The sequence below is a fragment of the Amphiprion ocellaris genome, chromosome 14 (assembly GCF_022539595.1).
Source record: "Amphiprion ocellaris isolate individual 3 ecotype Okinawa chromosome 14, ASM2253959v1, whole genome shotgun sequence".
In the NCBI taxonomy this organism is placed as follows: Eukaryota; Metazoa; Chordata; class Actinopteri; family Pomacentridae; genus Amphiprion; species Amphiprion ocellaris.
Window position 1 is genome coordinate 20,403,814 of NC_072779.1, and position 22,826 is coordinate 20,426,639.

General features: G+C 40.0%; 2 protein-coding genes across 3 annotated transcripts; both read right to left on the minus strand.

The window, feature by feature from the left end:
* Window positions 1-2,371: 2,371 nt before the first annotated feature.
* tmprss2 (transmembrane serine protease 2) lies at window positions 2,372-12,187 on the minus strand. Of its 2 annotated transcripts, none has more exons than XM_023292789.3 (14): window positions 12,014-12,187; window positions 11,566-11,622; window positions 11,167-11,344; window positions 10,116-10,208; window positions 9,890-10,006; window positions 9,666-9,795; window positions 7,331-7,447; window positions 7,203-7,243; window positions 6,829-6,997; window positions 5,041-5,210; window positions 4,832-4,927; window positions 4,455-4,597; window positions 4,207-4,359; window positions 2,372-2,601 (listed from the first exon to the last, which is right to left on the minus strand). In XM_023292789.3, the coding sequence occupies exons 2-14, from the start codon at window positions 11,578-11,580 to the stop codon at window positions 2,593-2,595; spliced, it is 1,431 nt and encodes a 476-aa protein (XP_023148557.2). In that variant the 5' UTR covers window positions 11,581-11,622; window positions 12,014-12,187; the 3' UTR covers window positions 2,372-2,592. The 2 variants fall into 2 exon arrangements, with proteins under 2 accessions (XP_023148557.2, XP_054872927.1); XM_055016952.1 differs by having other exon boundaries at window positions 11,167-11,339; window positions 11,561-11,622; window positions 12,014-12,184.
* A 4,271-nt stretch (window positions 12,188-16,458) lies between these two features.
* Window positions 16,459-22,729, minus strand: acat1 (acetyl-CoA acetyltransferase 1). The gene is made up of 12 exons (XM_023292781.3): window positions 22,512-22,729; window positions 21,820-21,858; window positions 21,617-21,734; window positions 20,940-21,035; window positions 20,552-20,652; window positions 20,204-20,347; window positions 19,969-20,119; window positions 19,780-19,875; window positions 18,256-18,369; window positions 17,683-17,747; window positions 17,229-17,386; window positions 16,459-16,872 (listed from the first exon to the last, which is right to left on the minus strand). Exons 1-12 carry the CDS (start codon window positions 22,560-22,562, stop codon window positions 16,752-16,754), a joined length of 1,254 nt encoding a protein of 417 aa, XP_023148549.1. The 5' UTR covers window positions 22,563-22,729; the 3' UTR covers window positions 16,459-16,751.
* Between the last annotated feature and the right edge of the window lie 97 nt (window positions 22,730-22,826).

Consider the following 22,826-nt stretch of genomic DNA (forward strand, 5'->3'; position numbering starts at 1 on the left):
CAGTCTTGAGAACATATACTATGTGGACGTGCAGCAGGAACTGAAGGTCAACTTTAGAATGTCGACAGCAGCATTTTAAGGTCTGCTAAATATTCTGCATGTGGACAAATTATGGTCAGTGATCATCCTGTGACTCTTGTTTGTGTTTATTGGCTGAAATGCAGCGTGACCGACAGTGTGACTGTACAGGTCTCTTATGTAAACCAGATCTAGGGCATTTAGGGTGGTGCACAGAACTACCAGGGAAATTCGCAAGAGTTATATTTTTCCTGTTATGGAAATAGCCTTGAAGGCTTTGGCAGAGGATATGGCTGACTTGCACAACATAAAAAGGTCTCTAGAGTCCATAGGTGGCTGTCAAATAAGGATCAGGCTAACTGAACATAACCAGGCAGATAACTTTAACTACAGGTCATTTCAGTCTACGTAACTTAAAACCCTCTATGACTCCTCTGGGAACTTTATGAACATATTAGTGGATATAGGGATTCTGTTAATGACACATGTATTATAAGAACAGCCCTGTTAATGTTGATGCCCTGTGTATGGAACGTACATTTGGGATCCTGACAGCAGAGTGGAGGGTAACCTCTTCAAAGTACCGAAGGATGAAACCCAGCTTCTGTGCTTGTGTGTGCTTTTTGTTGTTCTCATACAAGGATTTCTAATATTTCGTGTACAAAATGCTAAACCATGCAGTTGCTGTGTAAACTTACTTGTCCTGAGACCGAATCTAAAAATAAAAACTAGGAGAAACGAATGCTTGAAAATGTTTCTAAAAATACCAAACATAAGTCAGGAGTATCCCCCTAAAATGCCATTTTTCTCTCGTCCCACCTCCCAGATGACCAAATTAAATCTCAAAGAAAGTGAAAGTAAAATTTAAATCTCCTTTTTTTCATATTATTTTTTTCATTGATGCCGCTTGTAATTGTAGGATTTTTTTTTTTTTTTTTTTTTAGTCAACATAATATTTTGAAAAATAATTATTATGCTTGGAACGTGTGTCCCACAACAGCCCTGTTAGCATAACCTTTTCAGCTGGTAGAAGAAAACAGTGAATCGCATTAACATCAGTTTTCCAAAAGAATGAGTAGAGCAAAGCTATGTCCTCTCTTTTCTTTTTCATATTTTCATGACAGTCAGCCTTGATTGAATGTCTCATTCCACCTCATGCAACCATGTTATGCATATTATCAGGATAAGACAAATTCTTTTTACTTTTTTATTTATTTTTTTCCATCAGAGTTGGTCCTCTTGGTCAGCAGTAACAATATCTAGCTTCTACTGCTGAGAAAAAGCTAACATTAGCATGGATTAGCAACCCTGTTACTGTGATTAGAGTAGGGTTAGCAAACAGCAAATAAATGGAAATAAAATGTTACCATTGATGTGTAAGCTGAGACAATCAAGCCTTTGATAGTTCATTACCTATTAGTGATGAATATGTAGCAGAAAATTGCAAAAGAGAAGGTTGATTTTTCAAACATTTTGAAGCCCAGATGTCATGGTGGCATGGATATTCGAAACACCATCAAAAAAAATCTGTCAACAAGGAAAAGTCATTTTACTCGTTTCTGTTGTAGTGTATTTTATTTATGCAGATCACTACGTTAAGTAAGTTATGTTTAGACCTTTACTAGCACAAGTGTCTTCTTCAACTTAAACCAGGGGCAAGTTTCAATGTTTGAGTAGACTGTTCAGCTGCCATTCTGGTGAGTCTGATATGCTATAACCTTACAAACACCACAACAGGAAAATACAGGTGATGGAAACACACTTGTTTTCAGATTGAGGAAATAGTTTAAGAAAATGGAGCAGTGTTGGGAAAGACACACCTTTCTCAGAAGTGTCACGCGTCAGTATCACTATCAGTAGATAACTCCTTCCTTGTGTGCTCGGGCTCTTAAAGTTCACAGTTTATTGCCACTGCCAGTAACCTACATATTATTGTTGTGGTGGTTACGTGCAATTCCAGCGTGCTGATAATTTGTGTCATTTAAGCTGTAAAAAAAAGAAACATCCCGATAAAACACTGGCGGTGGCTGCTTCTGATTTCCCACTGGTGTTTTACATAGATACTGAATAGAGAATGAATTGGTGTAACAATCATGTATCATGTGACAGTCAATATTTGATGTCTGTGCTCTGACTTTGCCATTCGCCTTTAAGCAGTGAGAGTCGGCAGGCGGATACAGGAATTAATGAGGCTTTAACCTATTCACAGAGCGAGCTGTGGATGTGTGCTGTGACTCTGGTGTCCCACCCTGACTGGCAGGATTCACTGTTCGTCATGGACTGGACAGGAGAACACAATGAAAGGCAAACGTCAGCCCCTACTATTGCTGCACAAAATGTCACAACTCAACTCTCTGTTTAAATACAATTAGCTTTATTTGAACAAATAGAATGATTGATTTTCTTCCAATACATACATTAAATACATTTTGAAATTCAAGTATAAAAAAATAATGACATTAATTAGTTTTTCCTTTTGGTACAGTAAAAAAATCTTCCTGATTAGTAAGTTGCCTTGAAGCTTCAGATTCAAAGTGCAAATTGTGTGATCAGATAAGAACACCGCCGTCTCCGTCACTCGTGCTGTGGATGGTAAAGAAGAGAAAGAATTACATTTCTGGCTTGAAGATAGACTTTCTGTTTGTATCAAGGCTCCTTGCCAGAATGTGTAACAGATAAAAGCTGATCATTGACGTTATGTGACGATCAGCGTACGTCTGTCTGTCTGTTAGCAACATTACTCAAAAACGGGATAACAGATTTGGATGAAATTTTCAGGGAAGGTCAGAAATGACACAAGGACCAACTGATTCGATTCTGGCAGTGATGTGGCTTATAGTCTGTATCCACCGACTTGTTAAAGATTTCTGTATCATTGCAAGATAGCGGCTGTAACTATGACAACAAGCGAACTCTAGGTCAGCTGCCTGCTGACGATCACATGATTGCGATCCTAATACAAATTGACCGCTGCGTACTTATCAGGACTTATCCGTTGGAAATGATACAAGGAACAACTGATTAAACTGTGGGGGTGTTTCCAAGTCACATCAATTCCTGCTGCCCGCTACATATTTAGGTCACGCGATTTGGTATCTGTACATAACGTACACATGCATAACACAAGCCTGTGCTCAGCGCAAGATTTCATCCGTCGGAAATGATACAACAACTGAACAGCCTCTCTGAGTGCTTTTCTTGTAAATTATTGTCACAAACTGACAAAACCTAAACAAAAATACAAAATTAAATACAGCAGTCATGGCTAGATTGCACATATTAAAGCACAGTATCTACAAACAAAACGGGGTCTTGTTGTGCTTTTCTGTTTTATTTAAGCAAGTGAGGTAAATATATTCATATGAATTTCAGAGGCTACGGTGGTAGCAGTTATTGATTCTCTTCTAAGCTAGCTTTGTTAGCTTTAACCTGCGCTAATTTGTTTAAGAATCTTTTATTTGGCCATGTGCATATTGACACACCAGACATTTTTATAGCTGCTCCCACCAGACATAGCAAAAACCACACAGCATAAAGAATTTGGTGCTGTTTTCCCAATTATGATAAGAATGCTTAACAATAGCTGTTGTAGTAAATATGCAATGCCATAACTCACTAAAATTGATGGTTTGACATACAAGAAGCAGGACGAGCTTTAACTAAGGCTTTCCCGCTGCAGCTTTGTGACAAACAGGTTGCATGCTATTTAGTCAATTATTTGTTTCAAAAATGGCACATTTCTATGGCATCATAATGCTTATTTGATACTCAATGTGCAGTTTTCTTACAAAGTAAAACATGTTTTTATGTTTTATGTTGGATCAGATAGTTTCACATGATATAAAAACAGATATTAGCAGTCATTCAGGAGCTCTGTGCTGCCTCTATTTTATTTCATAATTCTGGGTCATATAATCTAAGTCTTGGTTACACAGAAAACACTAAACAAGCATGTGACTAATTGATTACTCCTGTTTTTTTCCACTGTACATTTACCAAAAGAATTTGTGGATATATCCCTGTAAACTCAACTTTTTTGGGGTATTTTTTCTTTTGCTCCAACAAAATGAGACATTTAAATATGGCAATTTTAATAGTAATGATTCAATTAGATGTTAATGAACTAAATTGTCAGATTTCCCTTTTGAAGCATATTGGAGGAATACTCTAATGCATGCCATACTGTACCTGCATTTGTTCATATATCCAGTTGATAAAGTAGGTTACATTGCCGTAGACCCCTGGCCTGTTTCTCCAAGCACATCCAATCCCCCAGCTAGTGTCCCCTGCCAGCCACCAAACATTTCCTACTTTAACTACCAGGGGCCCTCCGCTGTCACCCTGCAGCACACAAGACAAACAAGTGTCCCAGGTTAGTGTGTCCATGTTTGTGTTCATACATGAGTTAGTGACAGAGAGAAGGCAGTCAGACTAACCTGGCAGCTGTCCACTCCTCCCTCCAGTTTGCCTGCACAGATCATGGACTGAGTGAGCATCCCATCTAACACCTGAGGTGCATTACAGGTCTCTCTGCTGTAAATGGTCACCTCTGCTTGATTTAGTGTGTCAGGTGATGGCCCTGAGAGAAATTCATAATTGCACACGCATGGTTAACTCAATCGAGAGTGAAAAGTACTGTTCTCTTACTTGTACTTGAAACCTTAAAAAGTAGCTAACCCCTAAAACATCTAAAGAAATGATCTGATGAGAAATCTGAAAGAAAGAATTTGCAGGTTTTCCACAGTATATAGTATTTTGTCCTTTGCAACTGTACATGGAAAGTTGGACATATTCACTCAGAGTTTTGGCTCACCACCGGATCTTACAGTTCCCCATCCTGTGATCCATGCTGGACTTCCTGCTGAGAACGCCATACCAAAGTTGGGGAGACACACTGGTTTCACTCTACCTGAGACACAAACATGTCTGAATTTAACTACTATCATTACTATGATATGAAATCACAGCTCACATGAACGTCATCCAGTTATTGAAATATGAATTTAACTGGCAAGGACTTACTTGTAAAACTCAGTGGTGAATTGAGCTTTAGGAGAGCGATGTCATTGTCATTGGTTTCTGTGTTAAAATGTTCATGGTTGATGATTCGGTGAACGGAGTTGCCACCAAAAAACATCTGAGACAACTTAACATCACCAGAATGTACTCTCCACATACTAGGACTGGAGTACCTGCCAAGGAAAACAGAAAAAAGTGAAACAGACTAAAAGATGACACATGATTATTTTCTTTAGTATCAGTTGAAAAACTGTAAACAAATAAAAAATCCATCCATCCATCCATTATCTACACACCCTGGACAGGTCACCAGTCTATCACAGGGCTACACAGAGAAACAAACAAGCACACTCACATTCACACCTACAGACAAATTAGAACAGTGGCCTGGTGGTTCGCACTTTTGCCTTTTAGCTAGAAGATCTCTGGTTCGTATCCCCTCCTTCCCTGGATCTTTCTGCATGGAGTTTCCATGTTCTCCCTGTGCATGCATGGGTTTTCTCTGGGTATTCTGGCTTCCTCCCACAGTCCAAAAACATGCTGAGGTTAATTGGTAACTCTAAACATGGGGAGTAATAAAGGATTATCTTGTCTTATCTTGAACTGTCCATAGGTGTGAATGTGAATATGATTGTTTGTTTCTATGTGTAGCCCTGTAATAGACTGGTGACCTGTCCAGGGTGTCCCCTGCCTTCACTCTAAGTCAGCTGGGGTAGACTCCAGCTCCCTGCGACCCTAATGGGGATTAAGCGATGTATAGATAATGGATGGGTGGATGTTTTTGGACTGTGGGAGGAAGCTGGAGTACCTGGAGAAAACCCATGCATGCACAGGGAGAACATGCAAACTCCATGCAGAAAGATCCCAGGCCGGGATGCGAACCAGGGATCTTCTAGCTGCAAAACGACAGTGCTAACCACCTAGTCCAAGAAGTCCTTCTACTCGCTGGGAATTCCACAGCACACATGGACATTTATGGAACAAACTCATGCAGACTTGACTGCTGCTTTCAGTAACACAGTAGCCTTTCTACCTATAAACTGCATGAATCACTGCGGCAGCAAAGTGCAATTACAGAGAACTGATAATCGTCTAGAAGTGCATGTCAGTATTGTCAGGCTGTAAATGTGACGCACACAAGTACTGCATTGCACTGAGATACACTATGTTCATGATTTTTTGATAATACAGTAATCAGTACACATAATCAGGGAAGTATCCGAAACAACCTGAACTCTGAACTTTGCTTTTGTCACATTTTTACTGACTTGGTGCTAAATTTTCACTGCAATATAAAGTCCTGCACCTCCATGGAAACAGCACAACCATGGCTAGAAAGATGTTCCACCATAGTAAATGTATCTTTGAACAACTTGCTACTCAGTACACTGTTTCTGAGTAATGCTGCAATTATTTTATTAATGAAGTATGTTTTATTTTCCGTTTTAATAAGTTTTGTGTTTTTGTGCACACAGTTATTTTTTGGTAGTTTTTTCAATGAAACATGCAGAGTACAGTAATTTCAATGAAATGAGCAATTTTAGGCAAATTTTGATTATTGCTAACTGATGGAAGTAAACATCACACATGATGTGTTAAAGGACTATCAGAAAGTCAAAAGTTCAACCAGTCTTTCTTAATTCACAGTTTCTTGCTCAGAGAAATTGTGGAATTTGGGCTTTAAAAAAAAAGCATGCTTTTCAACGCATCAGTGGGTTTTTGGGTTTAGAAGGTTACTCAATAATGAGTTTGTACTGAACAGATGAAGGAACATGAAGCGTAGAGACTCACTCCTGGAAGCAGTGTGCAGCAGACAGGATCCAGTATGGGCTAATAATGGAGCCTCCACAGACATGTTGGCCATTAATCTGGAGACTGACCTGCCACGGCCAGGCTCCATTTACAGCATCAGTGCCACCAACGATACGAGAGCTGGGAGCTGCTGAACTCTTGCCACATTCTGAGGATGGAGAAGCTTAACATAAGTCTTTTTTTCAGAAGTCAGAGAAGGAAAAACTGTCACTTTAGACAAAGTTCTGTCCTCTAAAACGTTCGCCTCTCCTTTTGCAGAAGAAGAAGAACAGTGTGGCTGCCTAAATTTAGCTGTCAGAACTACTTTGCACATATCCCAGAATTTCACAGTCCTAGTTAAAAGAGGAGCTTACCAATACATTGAAGTTTGACAGCTTCGGCTGAGCAATATGAGCTGCAAAGGAAAGGATGACAAAAGCTTATATTTCAGACAACACATTTCATCACTGCTGTATTGTCCACGGGTGTGTGACGTGGGTACCTGTAAATGAACTGGTCCTGTATTGGTGAAATAGAGCTACTTCCAGGCTTCAGCTTCATGTATCCTTTAGAGGCCAAAGAACCAGCACTGACTTGGCTGTAGGTCACATAATCGTACCTGAGAAGCACAGGGAAACACATGTGATGGTGAGGTGAGACCGCTATACTGTACTCAGCTGTAACTGGAGTAGGCTACTCTTGAAGGATTCTTCTGGTTAAAGCTAACAATCACTCTTGCACTCTTCTTCTGTGAATCGATTCTGCAGTTTAGACATTCATCTACCCAAACTTCTCCTCAAAAGTCTTTCTGCTTTGCAATGCTGCTAGTCTTTTCAAAGTTCAGTTTGAGCATTGTATGGTAAAAACTTTTCATGTTCCTCTTTTCTTTCATAACAGGAAAGTGCTACGAGGAAATTAGTGTGAGCCAGAGCCAGTCTGTAGTAGCAACAGACACTAAGGACATTGTTGCTAAATTTGAATTTAACAACACGTGTCCTTCCCAGTATGATCCCTGGTAATTCCATTATTTGCAAAAATCTACATACATAAAGCAACATTCGGTGGATCTTTTACAAGCATAAATGTTTTTCAGTTAGAATTTTTTTAAATTCTTGAAGTCTTTAAAACTCCCAAACTTTTAGACAAAAGGTGTGTACATTATCAAGTTTAAGTTTAAACTGATGTGCAGGACTGATCAGCAGTTACTGCAAATGCTTAGCTGTAGTTATGTAGCACAAGAAAGTCACACCAAATACTGGAAGCAAACCTTTACATATATTAGCTGCTCACAGATATTTTATATTGAATCATTTTCCCCATTAAATATATTAGCATATGTTTGTCCATTTTGTTCATTTGGATTATTTTTTTTATTTTTGTGAAGATGTTTCAGGTCATATTTACAAAAAAATAAAGAAATATAAAGGATTCACAAATTTTCATGCACCACTGTATGTATGTACACTACCAGTCAAAAGTTTGGACACACCTTCTCATTTAATGTTTTTTCTTTATTTTCATGACTATTTACATTGTAGATTCTCACTGAAGGCATCAAAACTATGAATGAACACAGGTGGAATTATGTAGTAAACAACAAAGAATGAAATAAGTCAAAACATGTTTTATATTTTAGATTCTTCAAAATAGCCACTCTTTGCTTTGATTACTGCTTTGCACACTCTTGGCATTCTCTCCATGAGCTTCATGAGGTAGTCACCTGAAATGGTTTTCCAACAGTCTTGAAGGAGTTTCCAGAGATGCTGAGCACTTGTTGGCCCTTTTGCCTTCACTCTGTGGTCCATCTCATCCCAAAACATCTGGATTGGGTTTAGCTCAGGTAACTGTGGAAGCCAGGTCATGTGATGCAGCACTCCATCACTCTCCTTCTTGGTCAAATAGTCCTTCCACAGCCTGGAGGTGTTTTTGGGGTCATTGTCCTGTTGAAAAATAAATGATGGTTCAACTAAATGCAAAGAGGATGGGATGTCATGTTGCTGCAGGATGCTGTGGTAGACATGCTGGTTCAGTGTGACTTCAATTTGGAATAAATCCCCAACAGTGTCACCAGCAAAGCACCCCCCACACCATCACACCTCCTCCTCCATGCTTCACAGTGGAAACCATGCATGTAGAGACCATCCATTCACCTTTTCTGCATCGTACAAAGACACAGCGGGTGGAACCAAAGATCTCAAATTTGGACTCATCAGACCAAAGCACAGATTTCCACTGGTCTAATGTCCATTCGTTGTGTTTCTTGGCCTAAACAAATCTCTTCTGCTTGTTGCTTTTCCTTAGTAGTGGTTTCTTAGCAGCTATTTGACCATAAAGGCCTGATTGGTTCAGTCTCCCCTGAACAGTTGATGTAGAGATCAGATGAACTTCTCCTCAGCAGCAGAGGTGACTCTTGGTCTTCCTTTCCTGGGGCAGTCCTCATGTGAGCCAGTTTTGCTGTAGCGCTTGATGGTTTTTGCGACTGCACTTGGGGATACATTCAAAGCTCTTGCAATTTTCCGGACTGACTGACCTTATTTGACCTTATTTCACACTTTTTTTTTTTACTGCATAATTTGATTTGTGTTCATTCATAGTTTTGATATCTTCAGTGAGACTCTACAATGTAAATAGCCATAAAAATAAAGAAAACCATTAAATGAGAAGGTGTGTCCAAACTTTTGGATGGTAGTGTATTTGGTGCTATTATCAATGGCTATAATTGTACAAAATCCAAGAATCTGCCAACAAGTATTAAATTTTGCTTTTAAAAGTTTAGACTTTTTAGATCAATTTTAAATAATATTTAACATTTGTTTATGCTTTCTTTGTTTTCTCACCTCCTGTAGCCTATCAGCTCACATGCAGCTCTCCCATAGTTGTCATCCCAGTTCTCAGCACAGACAGGCAACCAGGCCTGGCTGTCTGCTGAGTAGCTCTGCAGCATGGAGTTGGTCCCATGGAGGTGAACTGTGAAGTACAGAGAGCAGTATTCAAACAAAGACAAAGGCTAACAATGTGTGTGTTCGCGTGTAAGACTGGAGCCTTGATTTGAATGTCTTACAACACTGGGATTCATCCTCTGCATTGGAACAGTCCCTGATGCCATCACACCACTGGGAGGGGCTCAGACACTCCCCACCAGGTCCACATGACTTTCCCAGCACACACTGGTAGTACACTGCAAACACACACATATACTGCTGTAGACAACACACGAACAAGCGCATAAATAGATTATGGACAAAAAGTAATTTGATGCATCTACAAAGGTCTTTAAATGAACTTACAGAAGTACCAGAGCAAGAGGGCGGCCACTGCCAAGATAAGAATCACACACGCAGACACACACGCGATGCATTTACAGTGGGTTTTCTTTGGTCCTGTAACGCAAAATAAATATGGTCAACCTGATTATGCAAAAATAGAATGCAAATTGTACAATCTACGTAGTATCACACATGCAAATGACAGGCTTAGCAGATGCTACAATGACAAAGAACTAAGCAAATTGTACATCTAAAGTCTTAGATCACAGTACTAAGAACATAAAACCACTGCTTTGTTTTTATGAACAATTTCAACCCCACAACTACAGCTTACAATTGACATAATGTTGACTGAGTTAAGCTCGTGAACTGCATTTAAAACTTTAGAGAAAGACATTTTCACAGTAGTAATAATAATAGTAGACACATAACAAATTTCACATATTTTGTATAAAAGGTGGCGCTTATGAACAGTATTTTATTCTTTAGCTGAAAACCATCTGTATTTTTTGCATAGCCCAAACAGCACACTGTGTATTGAGCTATAAATATAGTGATAAATCTCTTTTATGGTCACAGTGGGACATTTCTTTGTTTTCTTTGGAGTCATTTCCTTGTCTTTGCGTGTTTTACTCCGGCATATGTCTCTTGAGGTAAATTCACTGACCTACTTTTCTCCAAAAAGCAGCTACTTTGAGCACAGGTGATAATTAATCAATAAACAATAGCACAGTTGTCATAAAATTACCAAGCAATATCTATTAGATGCTTTCAAACATTCACTATTTGAGCCTTAAACACTTCGTCATACCAAGTCAGACTAGAGTAAGGTTTCTGAACCCAGCAGTCTTGTGTGTTACTGTTTATAAATTCACCTTTTCACTTCTAAATGTGAGGAAGTAGAAAAGCGGAAGTAGAGATAAGTTGGCGATTCTGTGAAAACACAGTACATGTTTTTATTCATCTGAGTAGATATTTGCTTTATGACTGACTGAAAGTCATTGTTCACCCACCAGTGGATTCCCTGCAGTATCACGTCATCAAAACTATGATAAAACAAATATTCCCTTACTTTTGTTCGGTCTTATAGAATGTGGTGCTCCAGGAGGTGAAGTCTGGTGGGTGTTGACCATAACATGGCTGGGGGTCTGCTGAGGTAGGTAAGGGTAAATTTGCTGCTGAGGGGCAAATGCTGGGGGTCTTTTTTCATTGTGCTGAAAACCTGCGTTGTCGTAGCTGGGACTAGTTACCTGTAAGTAAAAGAAAAGAAAAAAACAGGCAATTTGTTGCAACAATCACTGACAGAAAAAGTCATATTATCCTTCTGTTTCACTTGACAAAAATCACCAGCAGTTTCAAATTGAGACTTTGTACCAACAATAAACTGTTAAAACAGAATAGGAGAAACATATGAAAATAATTCCTCCTAATATTTAAGAAGATTGTCTTTTCAGCGTCAAATAGAGCTTACCTGGTTATTCATCATAGTCAAAGTGGTCTCACTGCCTAGAGAGGGACTCTGTCAAACCTGGAAAGGGTATAGCTTTTATGTTTTTGTTAAGCTTTTATGTATAGCTTTTTCATTATTAAAAAAAATTAAGTACTTGTGGTAAAGACCCTACATGACAGAACAGCACTATATAATCTATAGCATTAATTGAACCAAGAAACATAAAACTAAATTGGATTGAGCAACTTGTTCATTGAAAATTTATATCTCAAAAATCAACACAAAATAAATAAGCATATTATATGTATGTATCATAAACATTTTTTTCAAACAAACTAGCCATAAACTAATATTAAAACTGTCCTGCATCTCAAAATGCACAAATACCTGCCCAAAACTGCTCACATATGATCTTTATTATGTTATTTGCCCTCACATATTCAGCTTTTCCCACTAGACGTCCACCTACCTTGAAATTTCAACAAATTCCTTCAGCGCTCTGATTTCGTCTGCCTCTCCGCTCACTTGCTCCTCTCTCTGACTGACGTTTACCCCGTTCCTCAAAGTAATCAACAGCCACGGCCACACCTTTTCCACTATTTGCAAAACCCAGCCCAATGCGTGTCCCTTAGTTTATATAGCACTTGAAAAATGACACGGACAAACAGCAGACGTAGACAGGTATCGATGTAGGCCAGGACTCATACTCTTTATCCTTTGTTCACTGAGAGATTTTCAGATAAGTTGAACCGAGTGAAAAAAAATGAGCACAGAATTGTACTAATCCAGCAGTGGTCCTTCATTGTTTTATAAATGGAAAACCTAATAAATTTCAGTGGAATGTTCTGTACTGTGATTTCCTGATTTCATTGCAAGGTGCAAACAGTCATCTCTATTATATGATTTCCATAGAGCAGTTTGTTCAGTTAAAAATACCTTTTATTTCAGTACACTAAACCTTGCACCCTTCCTCTTTAACCTGCTGCCATTCACTTACAAAACATTAACTTCTGGTCCCTGGCAACATGATCTACCTCAAACCCAGTGAAAATATCTAACAAATATCTAACAAGTGCCACCTGCTTTAACGTGTCATGTTGTGGTCAGTGGTTGCCAGTTACCCATGCTGCTTCACAGTTTGCTTCAGACGAGGAGCAGCAGAAGTTAACAGATGACAAGTGGTCACTGTTTACCAAAGAGTGCACCTTACATGATGAAAAAGATTTGAAAATTCATAATAGATTAGGTCCTTACATTACTCATTATTGTCCATCCTTTTACAGAGAAATGCTCCACGTGTTTAATCAGTAACATTCAAATAAGTGGTCGAGAATAAGCACTAATGGCCAAAGTTCTTTTAGACCCTGTTAATATTCAACTGAATGACTCAATAAGTTAACTGGCAGGAAAAATAGGGAATGAAAGACAAGTTATACTGTAAGTGATTGACTTACATAATGTCCTACTAAGTGACGTCAGCCCGACCCCTTTAAAAAGACTGCCTTTAACCCTTAGATGTATAAGTGGGTGAAAAATGACCATGAAAAACAACGGAAAGCTGTTACTTCATATTTCAGGTATTCTTCAAAAAACATGTTTTTGATATCATTCCATTAAAAATTTCAAGTTACTTTTTATACTTCTTAAGAAATTATGATATTTGCGTTACTACCCTAAGCTTCCATAAGTGGGTAAAAAATGATCCGCATGCATTTCCTATAGAATCTCATGGAAACCTGTGATTCTTATCAGTTGTGACTGTCAGGAATATATTTGGTCACACACACTATGCCAGAAGTGTCACCAATCAGGAAGATTATTTTACAAAGCAGTGCCTGATACATCTAAATATCTACATTTTTTAATCTCAGAAGAAATCTGATGTCATCAAATTGATATTTTTCAACATATTTGTATATTCATGACTCCTGTGTGTTATTATCATGTATCATCAAATTAGCCTACTTTATAGTCGCTAGCTAGCTAAGTAAGCTAGCTAACATTACTCTATGCATTGAGTCTGTCTGTATGCATGCACGCGCATGTGTGCATTTATTTATCTAGCTACGTATTGATTGATAGGTTTGGCTATCATTCAAAACATTCTGTTCCTTTTATGTTCCTCATGTAGAGAGTCACGGTCGCTAGGTTTACAAGAAGAAATGGTCATCCAGATGCTGGATATTCCAGCTGTTTCCAGCTAGAATAGTCATTTACCACATTAACAATGTCTAGACTGAATTTCTGATTCACTGAATGTTATCTTCATTGATAAAAACTGCTTCTGATGTGACGCCAAACTTTCGAACGATAGTGTATGGATAAGAAAATGTGTGTGTGTGCATGTGTGTGTGTGTGTGTGTGTGTGTGTGTGTGTGTGTGTGTGTGTGTGTGTGTGTGTGTGTGTGTGTGTGTGTGTGTGTGTGTGTGTGTGTGTGTGTGTGGTGGGGGGGTTATGGGCTATGAGTTGATCAGACCATCGCTGTCTGAACATGCAGCACAACTCCTGGTACAGGTTCTTGTAATATCACGCACCGATTACTGCAACTCCTTACTGGCAGGCCTCCCTTCATGCACGGTCAAACCTCTGCAGATGATTCAGAATACAGCAGCACGTCTGGCTTTCAACCAAAAACAGCACGTCGCCCCCCTGTTCAGATCACTTCACTGGCTTCCAGTTGCCAGTTCAAAACTCTGACGCTTGCGTTAAAAACTAGAATGAAAACAGCTCCCTCCTACCTGAACTCTCATTCAGGTTTACACTCCCTCCTGCTCACTATACTCGGCCAACAAAAGGCCCCTTATCCAACCTCCACAACAGGTCAATAGCTGGATTCTTCTCCTTTGTGGTTCCCCAGTGGTGGAACGAGATACCAAACTCTGTTCGATCTGCAGAGTCTCTCTCAGTCTACAATAAAAGACTTAAAACCCAGCTCTTCACTGACTGAACACCTTAGCAACTGACAGACAGACTCAAAAAAAAAAATCCTTTAATGTCTGCACTGCCTGGAGACACTACGGTCCTATTATCACACCTGAACTTGTCAGGTACTTATCAGGTTGTTACCTCCTGACTAGATCCTTACTCATGTTGTATCTACTCTCAGATATATGTCGCTTTGGATAAAAGCGCCTGCTGAATGAGCTTGTAGAAGTGTAGAGTTAAGGAGCTGGAGAGCCCTGGGTACAAAGGTAGCCCTTTTCCTCTGTGTCCTCCACACAGGGCAGTGAAGCCGGAAACAAGAAGGGAGCCACTCCAACGCTGAGAAGAGAGCGTGTGAGGGGTCATGGATGATCCGGTTTACAAACCTAAATGTTAAATGTTCATACACTGCAGACAGAGTTCTGAGAGGTCGTCCTATAATTTTAGAGCAGACAGTGACAGTTCTCTGAAGACAGTTTCTGTTCTGGAGGCTGATTGGCTAGAACCAGCAGGTGATGGAAAAGGTGCCGGTGCTCTCTATGAAGGTGTAGTAGAATGTCTGGGGGATGTTCTTACTTACTCTGAAAGGGTTGAGCTTCCTTAGGAGATACTGCCTCTGGTGCCATTTTCAGACAATCTCCTCAGCGATAGAGGAAAATTTCAGCTGACTGTCAAAGATGGTGCCCAGATATTTGTACTCCTTCACAAGCTCTACAGGCATTCCATGGATGGTGGTGGTGACAGCTGTAGCCAGCGCCATCTGCTGGTTGGAAAGGGTTGCCACCATCTTCTTGGTTTTGCTGACATTCAGCTCTAGGCAAGAGTTGTCACACAAGTCTAAATTGTCCATAGGTGTGAATGTGACTGTGATTGTTTGTCTCTATATGCAGCTCTGTGATAGACTGGTGATCTGTCCAGGGTGTCCCCTGCCTTCACCCTGAGTCTGCTGGGATAAACTCCAGCCCCCCGCGATGCCAATGATGATCAAGCGGTGTACAGATAGTAGATGAATGAATGGAATTGCAGTCATCTGTGTAGAAAATGAAGAGTAGTGGAGAGAGGACACAGCCCTGAATAGAGCCAGTAGAGGTGTGTTGTAGATCAGAGAAGGTGTTGCTGACTGGCACTCTCTGTGACCTGTAGGTTAAGAAGTCCAGTAACCACAGAATGAGCTGGTCATCCAGGCGCAAGTGGGAGGAAAATTTGTTTTGTAATCCAGGATGTGACGCTGGAGGGTTTTGAATGCTGAGAACTCAGTAAAAAGGAGTCTGGCTGAAGTTTTATGGCGAATTGGAGAGGGTCAGTCTCTGAGCAGTTACTCCGATAATGTGTTGTTAAACAATTCTCTCCATAGCCTTCATTGCGAGGGAGGAGAGAGTCACAGGTCTGAAGTCCTTGAGTACTTTGTCATTTAAAGAAGAGTACAACCAGTGAACTAATCCATTAATTCCCAATTACCAAGATTAAAAATAGGTATATGATCAGTCAAAAGTTTGGACACACTTTGTCATTCAGTTATTTCTAATCAAGCATTTTATACATTGTAGATTAATACTGAAAACATCAAAAATCTAAAAGAATGCATATGGAATCATGTTGTAAACAAAAACGTGTTAATCTTCAGTATTAATCTACAATGTAGAAAATAATACAAATAAATCAGAAGCACTGAATGAGGAGTTTTGTCCAAGCTTTTGACTGGTAGTGTATGACAGTTGCAGCTACCAACATATTAAAGGTAATTTGAGCATCACCAAATTTAGGTCTGGCTCCACTGCCTATTGCCATACCAGCAGTGCAACATAAATAAGAAACTTGCAGCCTCTAGTGGCTAATTTGGAAATTACATGCCAACCCATGAAAAAATTTATTTCCTAAATGAGGTAATAAACATGCATGAATATAACGTGTATACACCATATTATTCCATTGTAGGTCAACTCTTTACTCATTAACCTGTACGCAAAAAAGGCCAATAAAAACACCATTGCTTTGATAAAAACTATTTATTCAACCATTATACATCAGAGTTAAATATTAATTCATTTTTTGCACAAGACAATTTGTCAAACAAAGGAGTATCTTGAACATTGGAGTCGTGATGCCATGAGAGTCGAGTCCTACTCTGCTGTTGATTAAAGCTGATGACAGAGTTGTAACAGATGGATTCTTCACAGCAAATGGTAGCTTACAGATGTCTTGGAACATGTGGAACCAACAGCCAGTCGCCACACAGTTTAACAAAGAGTGTATCAGGTAAAGGGAGGGCTCCGGTCAGGCTTTCTTACAGCTTCTCGATCAGAATGGAGGAAGCTCCGCCGCCTCCATTGCAGATGCCTGCCAGCCCGAACTGACCCGATTTCAGGTTGTGCACCATGTGACCCACAATTCTTGCCCCAGACATCCTGACAAAGGAAAGAGAAATAAAACACAGTACTTTTACATTTTAACATTCTGGTTTAAAAATCTTACTGTTGACTGCAGAGTGAAGTGCAGAACAAATAAAAACATTCTGACAGTTTCTGCAGTGCTCCTGTGTGATACTGAAGTTGACTTTCATGGCTGATAGGTGGTTGTGATTAGAGCAGTGAAGGAGACTGAATGAGAGTCGTGCATCTATTTCTGCATCACAGAAGATAAACATGAGATATTTATAGAAAGCAGGACACACCTCATTAGTCATCTAAGCTCTTCTCCTTCTGGGAAAAGGTAAATGCAAATATTTTTGTTCTCTTCCCTTCAGCCCTTCTCAGCTGCTTACCCAATGGGATGTCCCAGTGACACAGCTCCTCCGTTGACATTGACCTTTGCAGGGTCAATGTCCAGCATCTTGATGTTGGCCAGCACGACCACGCTGAAAGCCTCGTTGATCTCCCACATGGCGATATCCTCCTTCTTCAGCCCTGCTGCATCCAGCACCTGGCAGACACACAGAAGTAGTGTTCCTACATAACCACAGTTGTGTGGAGCAGATAGAGCACAGCTTTGTAATTCTCACTCCTTTGAAGCTTAAAATAAGAAAGGTTTTAATACACACCACACTGTAGCCAGCTTATAAAATGTATGGACTCTATGGTTTCATTTTATGTATCTTTTACCTAAAAAACTACAAATACATACTAGATAATAGTAAAAAAACAGTTCCATTACCTCGTGGCAGGACCAGCTTGAAAGGTATAATAACACAGAAGGGCCAAATGACATCTCATACCCACCTTTGGCACAGCAAATGCAGGAGCAATGGGGAAATCAATGGGAGCAACTGCAGCATCAGCAAAAGCTGTGTGAAACAAACATAACACATCAGTCCTGCAAGCTGCAACTTAACAAAAACTACAACTGAAAATCAAGTTTACAAAATGTATTGTTAACAGGAAATAAGCAAACAAGTACTTGTTTGATTTCAATTTTGACAATTACAGACAGTTCATTTTCCCCACTGTTGCCTAAACACATGATGCACTGCTTGTTGACAAACTGGTGTCAGACTGAAATGTGTCTAGTTATAAAATGCTCTACAGCTTAGAACAGCACTGAAAACTTTATTTTTTCCTATTTATCTATTATCTTCAGACTCCTAGACAAGAGTCCTTTAAAACATGTCCTATGTTAAATACCTGATGCACTAAAAAAATACAACTTAACCAACAGACCTACTAATGCTTTTAACTAGCAAACCAAAACATAAGTACTGCGAGTACAGTGTGCTGTGGTATGTGTGTGTGTGTGTGTGTGTGTGTGTGTGTGTGTGTGTGTGTGTGTGTGTGTGTGAGAGAGAGAAAGCTTACAGACAATCCTGGCCAGTGGAGTTGCGTTGAGTCTCTTTGCAGCATCTGCTGTCATCAACACAAGAGCAGCAGCTCCATCGTTCAGTGTGCTGGCATTGGCTGCCGTCACTGTGCCTGATGGACAAGTAACCAATCAAAACTGAGTGTAGATTTAACACAAGATAAGGTGGTTAACAAAGGCAAAACTGACAGATGATTACTTTAATGTACACTACCAGTCAGAAGTTTGGACACAACTTCTCATTCAATGGTTTTTATGTAATTATTTTCTACATTGTAGATTCATATTTGAGAATTCAAAACTATAAAAGAATACATATGGAATTATGTTGTAAACAAAAAGTGTTAATCTTCAGTAGTAATCCACAATGTAGAAAATAATAAAAATAAATAAAAACCACTGAATGAGAAGGTGTGTTCAAACTTTTGACTGGTAGTGTATTCAACACCTGGAAATGTCACTTATGTTTTTATTTTGTCCTTTTATGACCTAAACCCTGAAGTAAAAAGGCTGGCCATTAGAATACTGAGTAAAAATGGGATTACAAGCTACAACTTGTTTGTTCTTTCTTTTTCATGTAATTCTATATATTTCTGCATTTATTTTTAAACACTGTTACTCTTCCTCTTCTTTTCCTTTTGTCTTATGCTTCAGGAGCTGCCACAGTGAATCATCTGCTTCCATCTAACCCTATCCTCTGTATCCTCTTCTCTCACACCAACTAACTTCATGTCTTCTTTCACTACATCCACAAACATCCTCTTAGGTCTTCCTCTAGGCCTCCTGCCTGGCATCTCCAAACTCAGCATCCTTCTACCGACATATTCACTACCCCTCCTCTGCACATGTCCAAACCATCTCAGTCTGGTCTCTCTGGCTTTATCTCCAAAACATCTAACATGTGCTGTCCCTCTGATGTACTCATTCCTGCTTGTATCCAACCTGGTCATTCTCAAAGAGAACCTCAACATTTTAATCTCTGCTACCTCCAGCTCTGCCTCCTGTCTTTTCCTCAGTGCCATCGTCTTTCAACCAGACAACATCGCTGGTCTCACCACTGTTTTCCACACCTTTCCTTTCATTCTTGCTGATACTCTTTTATCACACCTGACACTTTTCTCCACCCGTTCCAACCTGCTTGCACATGAAAAATAGTTAGTAAGCATTGAGATAAACTCAGTACTGCTATACTAATGCTCTTTAAAAATGTTCGCTCTGCCTTCAATGAATGGTGGTCAGTGCTGATACGAAGCAGAATACTGAGCAATTACAGGAGGGAAAGTTAATATAGAAAGAAATTATGCAAATGCAAAATAAGCGTAAATAACATCTTTATGCACACTGTATATTCCTCTGTGTAAATGCGCCATTAAACTCAGTTTTAAAAGCAATAGGACAGGAAATTAGACTTTTTAGCTTCTTGTGGAAACATCAGACATAGGACTGTTCTCATCTGTTCTGTTCAAATGTGTCAAATTAGACACAAAGTGGCTCAGTGTTTCTCCTCAACTCATCACAATTACCATTCTCTTTCTGGAACACAGCCCTCAGCTTAGGGACTTTGCTGAAGTCGACCCGCCTCCATTCCTCATCTTCAGATACGACCACATCAGGCTTTCCTACAAACATCACACCAACACCAGACATGAGGTGCTTTGTAAACGACTGCAGTCATTAGCAAAGGGAAAGACGACACTGTTGCCTTCTTGTACCTCTCTGGGGAATGCTAACTGGGACAATCTCTTTGGCCAGCACGCCAGACTCGTATGCTGCTTTGCTGCGGCTGTATGAACCGATGGCGTAGGAGTCCTGCTCCTCTCTGGTGATCTTACTGTTCTTGGCTGTGTTCTCTGCACAGTTGCCCTGTTTGACACAGAGACGAAAGCAACAGTATTATGATGCTCTAAAACAAGATAAGCTGCATATGAACACAAGGTTCATATTTACCATGTGAAATTTGTTGTAGACATCGGTGAGTCCATCCTTGACGATGAGGTCTTCCATCTTCACCCCTCCATAGGTGGGGGTCTCTCTGTTCATCACATACGGGACATTGGACATGCTCTCCATACCTCCTGCCACCATCACATCCTAACGTCACACACACACAGCTACAGTTACTCCTCTTCTAATGCCTGTAGTCCCTGTAGTTTATATATACCAGCAAGGCAAAGTCTGGAACAGTTTATTATAAACAAAGCTTGTTTTTGGTCACAATAATCCTGCATTATCTCATCTGCTACCAATGTGACAGCAGGAGATACAACATGTGAGAAGAACGTGCACTAATGCTACCTGGTGTCCACACATTAGACTCTGGGCAGCCATCATGATGGACTTCATTCCAGATGCACAGACTTTGTTGATGGTTGTTGCTGGAGTGCCGAGAGTCAAACCTGGAGACCAAACGAAGACATAATCACATTTGCAAAAACAGATGAAATAAATTGAAACATCTCTTCACCCGCCTTCAGGTACGCTTGCAAGTAAATTTAACACTGGTGTGATTTACGTATTGTTGCAGTCACTTTTGACCTCCCTGTAAACAGAGCTCTGCTTTGAAAATGGGAATACCTGTTGTCATAGCTTGCAAGACGCTTCACCAAGAAAGTGCAGGTGAATCAATATCTCAGTGTTTTGTCTGGAATTTGAATGCGGGTAAAATGTGACAGCATGAACATACCGGCTCCAAGCAAGGCCTGTCTTGTAGGAGCCTGTCCTTCTCCTGCCTGAAGCACGTTACCCATGTACACTTCCTTCACCTCTTCAGGAGCAATTCCTAAAGACAAGAAATATTAACTCAACTCACTGAACATACAAAAGGATCTTCTGGTTTATGCAGCAATCCGTTCACTCATGTACCACTGACACAATGGGAAAACTCATTTTCAGTACAAGCTAAGCCATGTTTGCACACTGCACCTGTTGATGTTGACATAAGTTCCAAATACAGGAAAACAGATGTTCACCTACTAGTTTTTTTTTTTTTTTAAAGAAGGCATAAGTACTACCGATAGAAGAGATAAATGACCAATACCTAGTACCATTTGCAGAAAAAAAGGTGACAATCCCAAAGGTAGAATAACACAACTGCAACTCAAAACTTTACTGAAATACCTTTATTTATTTATGTTTAATCAGAAAATAACTTTTCAACATTTATCCTTCAGTGCTGATAGGATATTACTTGTGATGTAGAACCAATCAAAGTGCCATATTTTGGCGACAGTGGTGAGCTGCATTCGAGCCAAAGAAGTGCATCAATCAGAAAATGCTGCATATCAGCTCTGCTAATCTGCCAGGCCAATACTTGGTCTTCCTCTAGAGGAAAACACCTGGAAGTGAGATGTCTGAACACACCTGCTTTGTCTATAGCTCCCTTAATGGCAATAGAGCCCAGTTTGGTGGCTGGAACTGCTGCCAGGCTGCCTCTGAAGGAGCCCATTGGAGTGCGGACTGCGCTGACAATGACGACTTCCTGAAACAATGAATAAAACTCTGCATGTTAGTGTCCTATCCAGACATTTGACTGTGATGATATAGAGCTCAGCTGGAGAACTTACATTGAGTGACGGGCGAGATGTGTAGGTTCTTGAGAGGTACTGGTGAGCCAGCAATGACAGGACAATAATTAGATTCGATATTTCATACAAAAATTTGAGAATTCCATATATTTCACAGCTGAGGTAGATGCAAGTACTACCTCAGCTGTGTTTTTGTGACCAAAAACGAGCTATGTCATCAAATCAAGCCTACTGTTCAGAGTGAACCTCTCTGATATCATTTTTAAACAGCTAAATCAAAGCTGTAGACGAGGCTCTCAACATTTAAAACATTTTTTTTACCTCTACTAAAAATACGGGAAGATACCATCAGCTACTTGACTGCATAGCGAATAGAGAATAGTAATGTAAGCTAGATGTTGACAATACTGTTTTTAGCTGTTAAACTAGCAGCTAGCTGCTACTGCTGGCAGCGTCTCTAATACTATGTCGACAAGCGAACTCTGCTGTTACTGGTTGGAGGAAAACGTAGCCAGTGATTTGAAACTGTTTGACTTCAGCACCTGCTGTAGTTATGGGCTGTTGTCACATTACTTTGACCAAGGACGCTCCACGACACAACCATGTTAGCAGAGCTGCTCCAGGATAACCAGGGCCTTGTGCTGCCAGACTGCTGTGAAAATTAACATGCCTGTGCGACAATATGGAATAATAGACAAACCTACACCATTATCGTAAACACCGTCACTTACCAGACGTTTACACATCCGAGCGTTCATATTTAAAAGTCCACTGGATGACATTTTGTGCCGGGAGACAGGAGAAAGACTCAAACACTTGCAACCGCTTCACCTTCAGCAGCGGAGGGATAAACACATTAGCCAATCACAGTGAGAGGTGTGTGCCCCGACGTAACATGTGCTAGGCATGATGGTTGTTGTAGTTTTAACGATAAAACCGCACCACCTGTTTGTTTCTATGCAGTACCCACCTGGATATGTCAACAGTACAGTGAAATACACACACACACACACACACACACACACACACACACACACACACACACA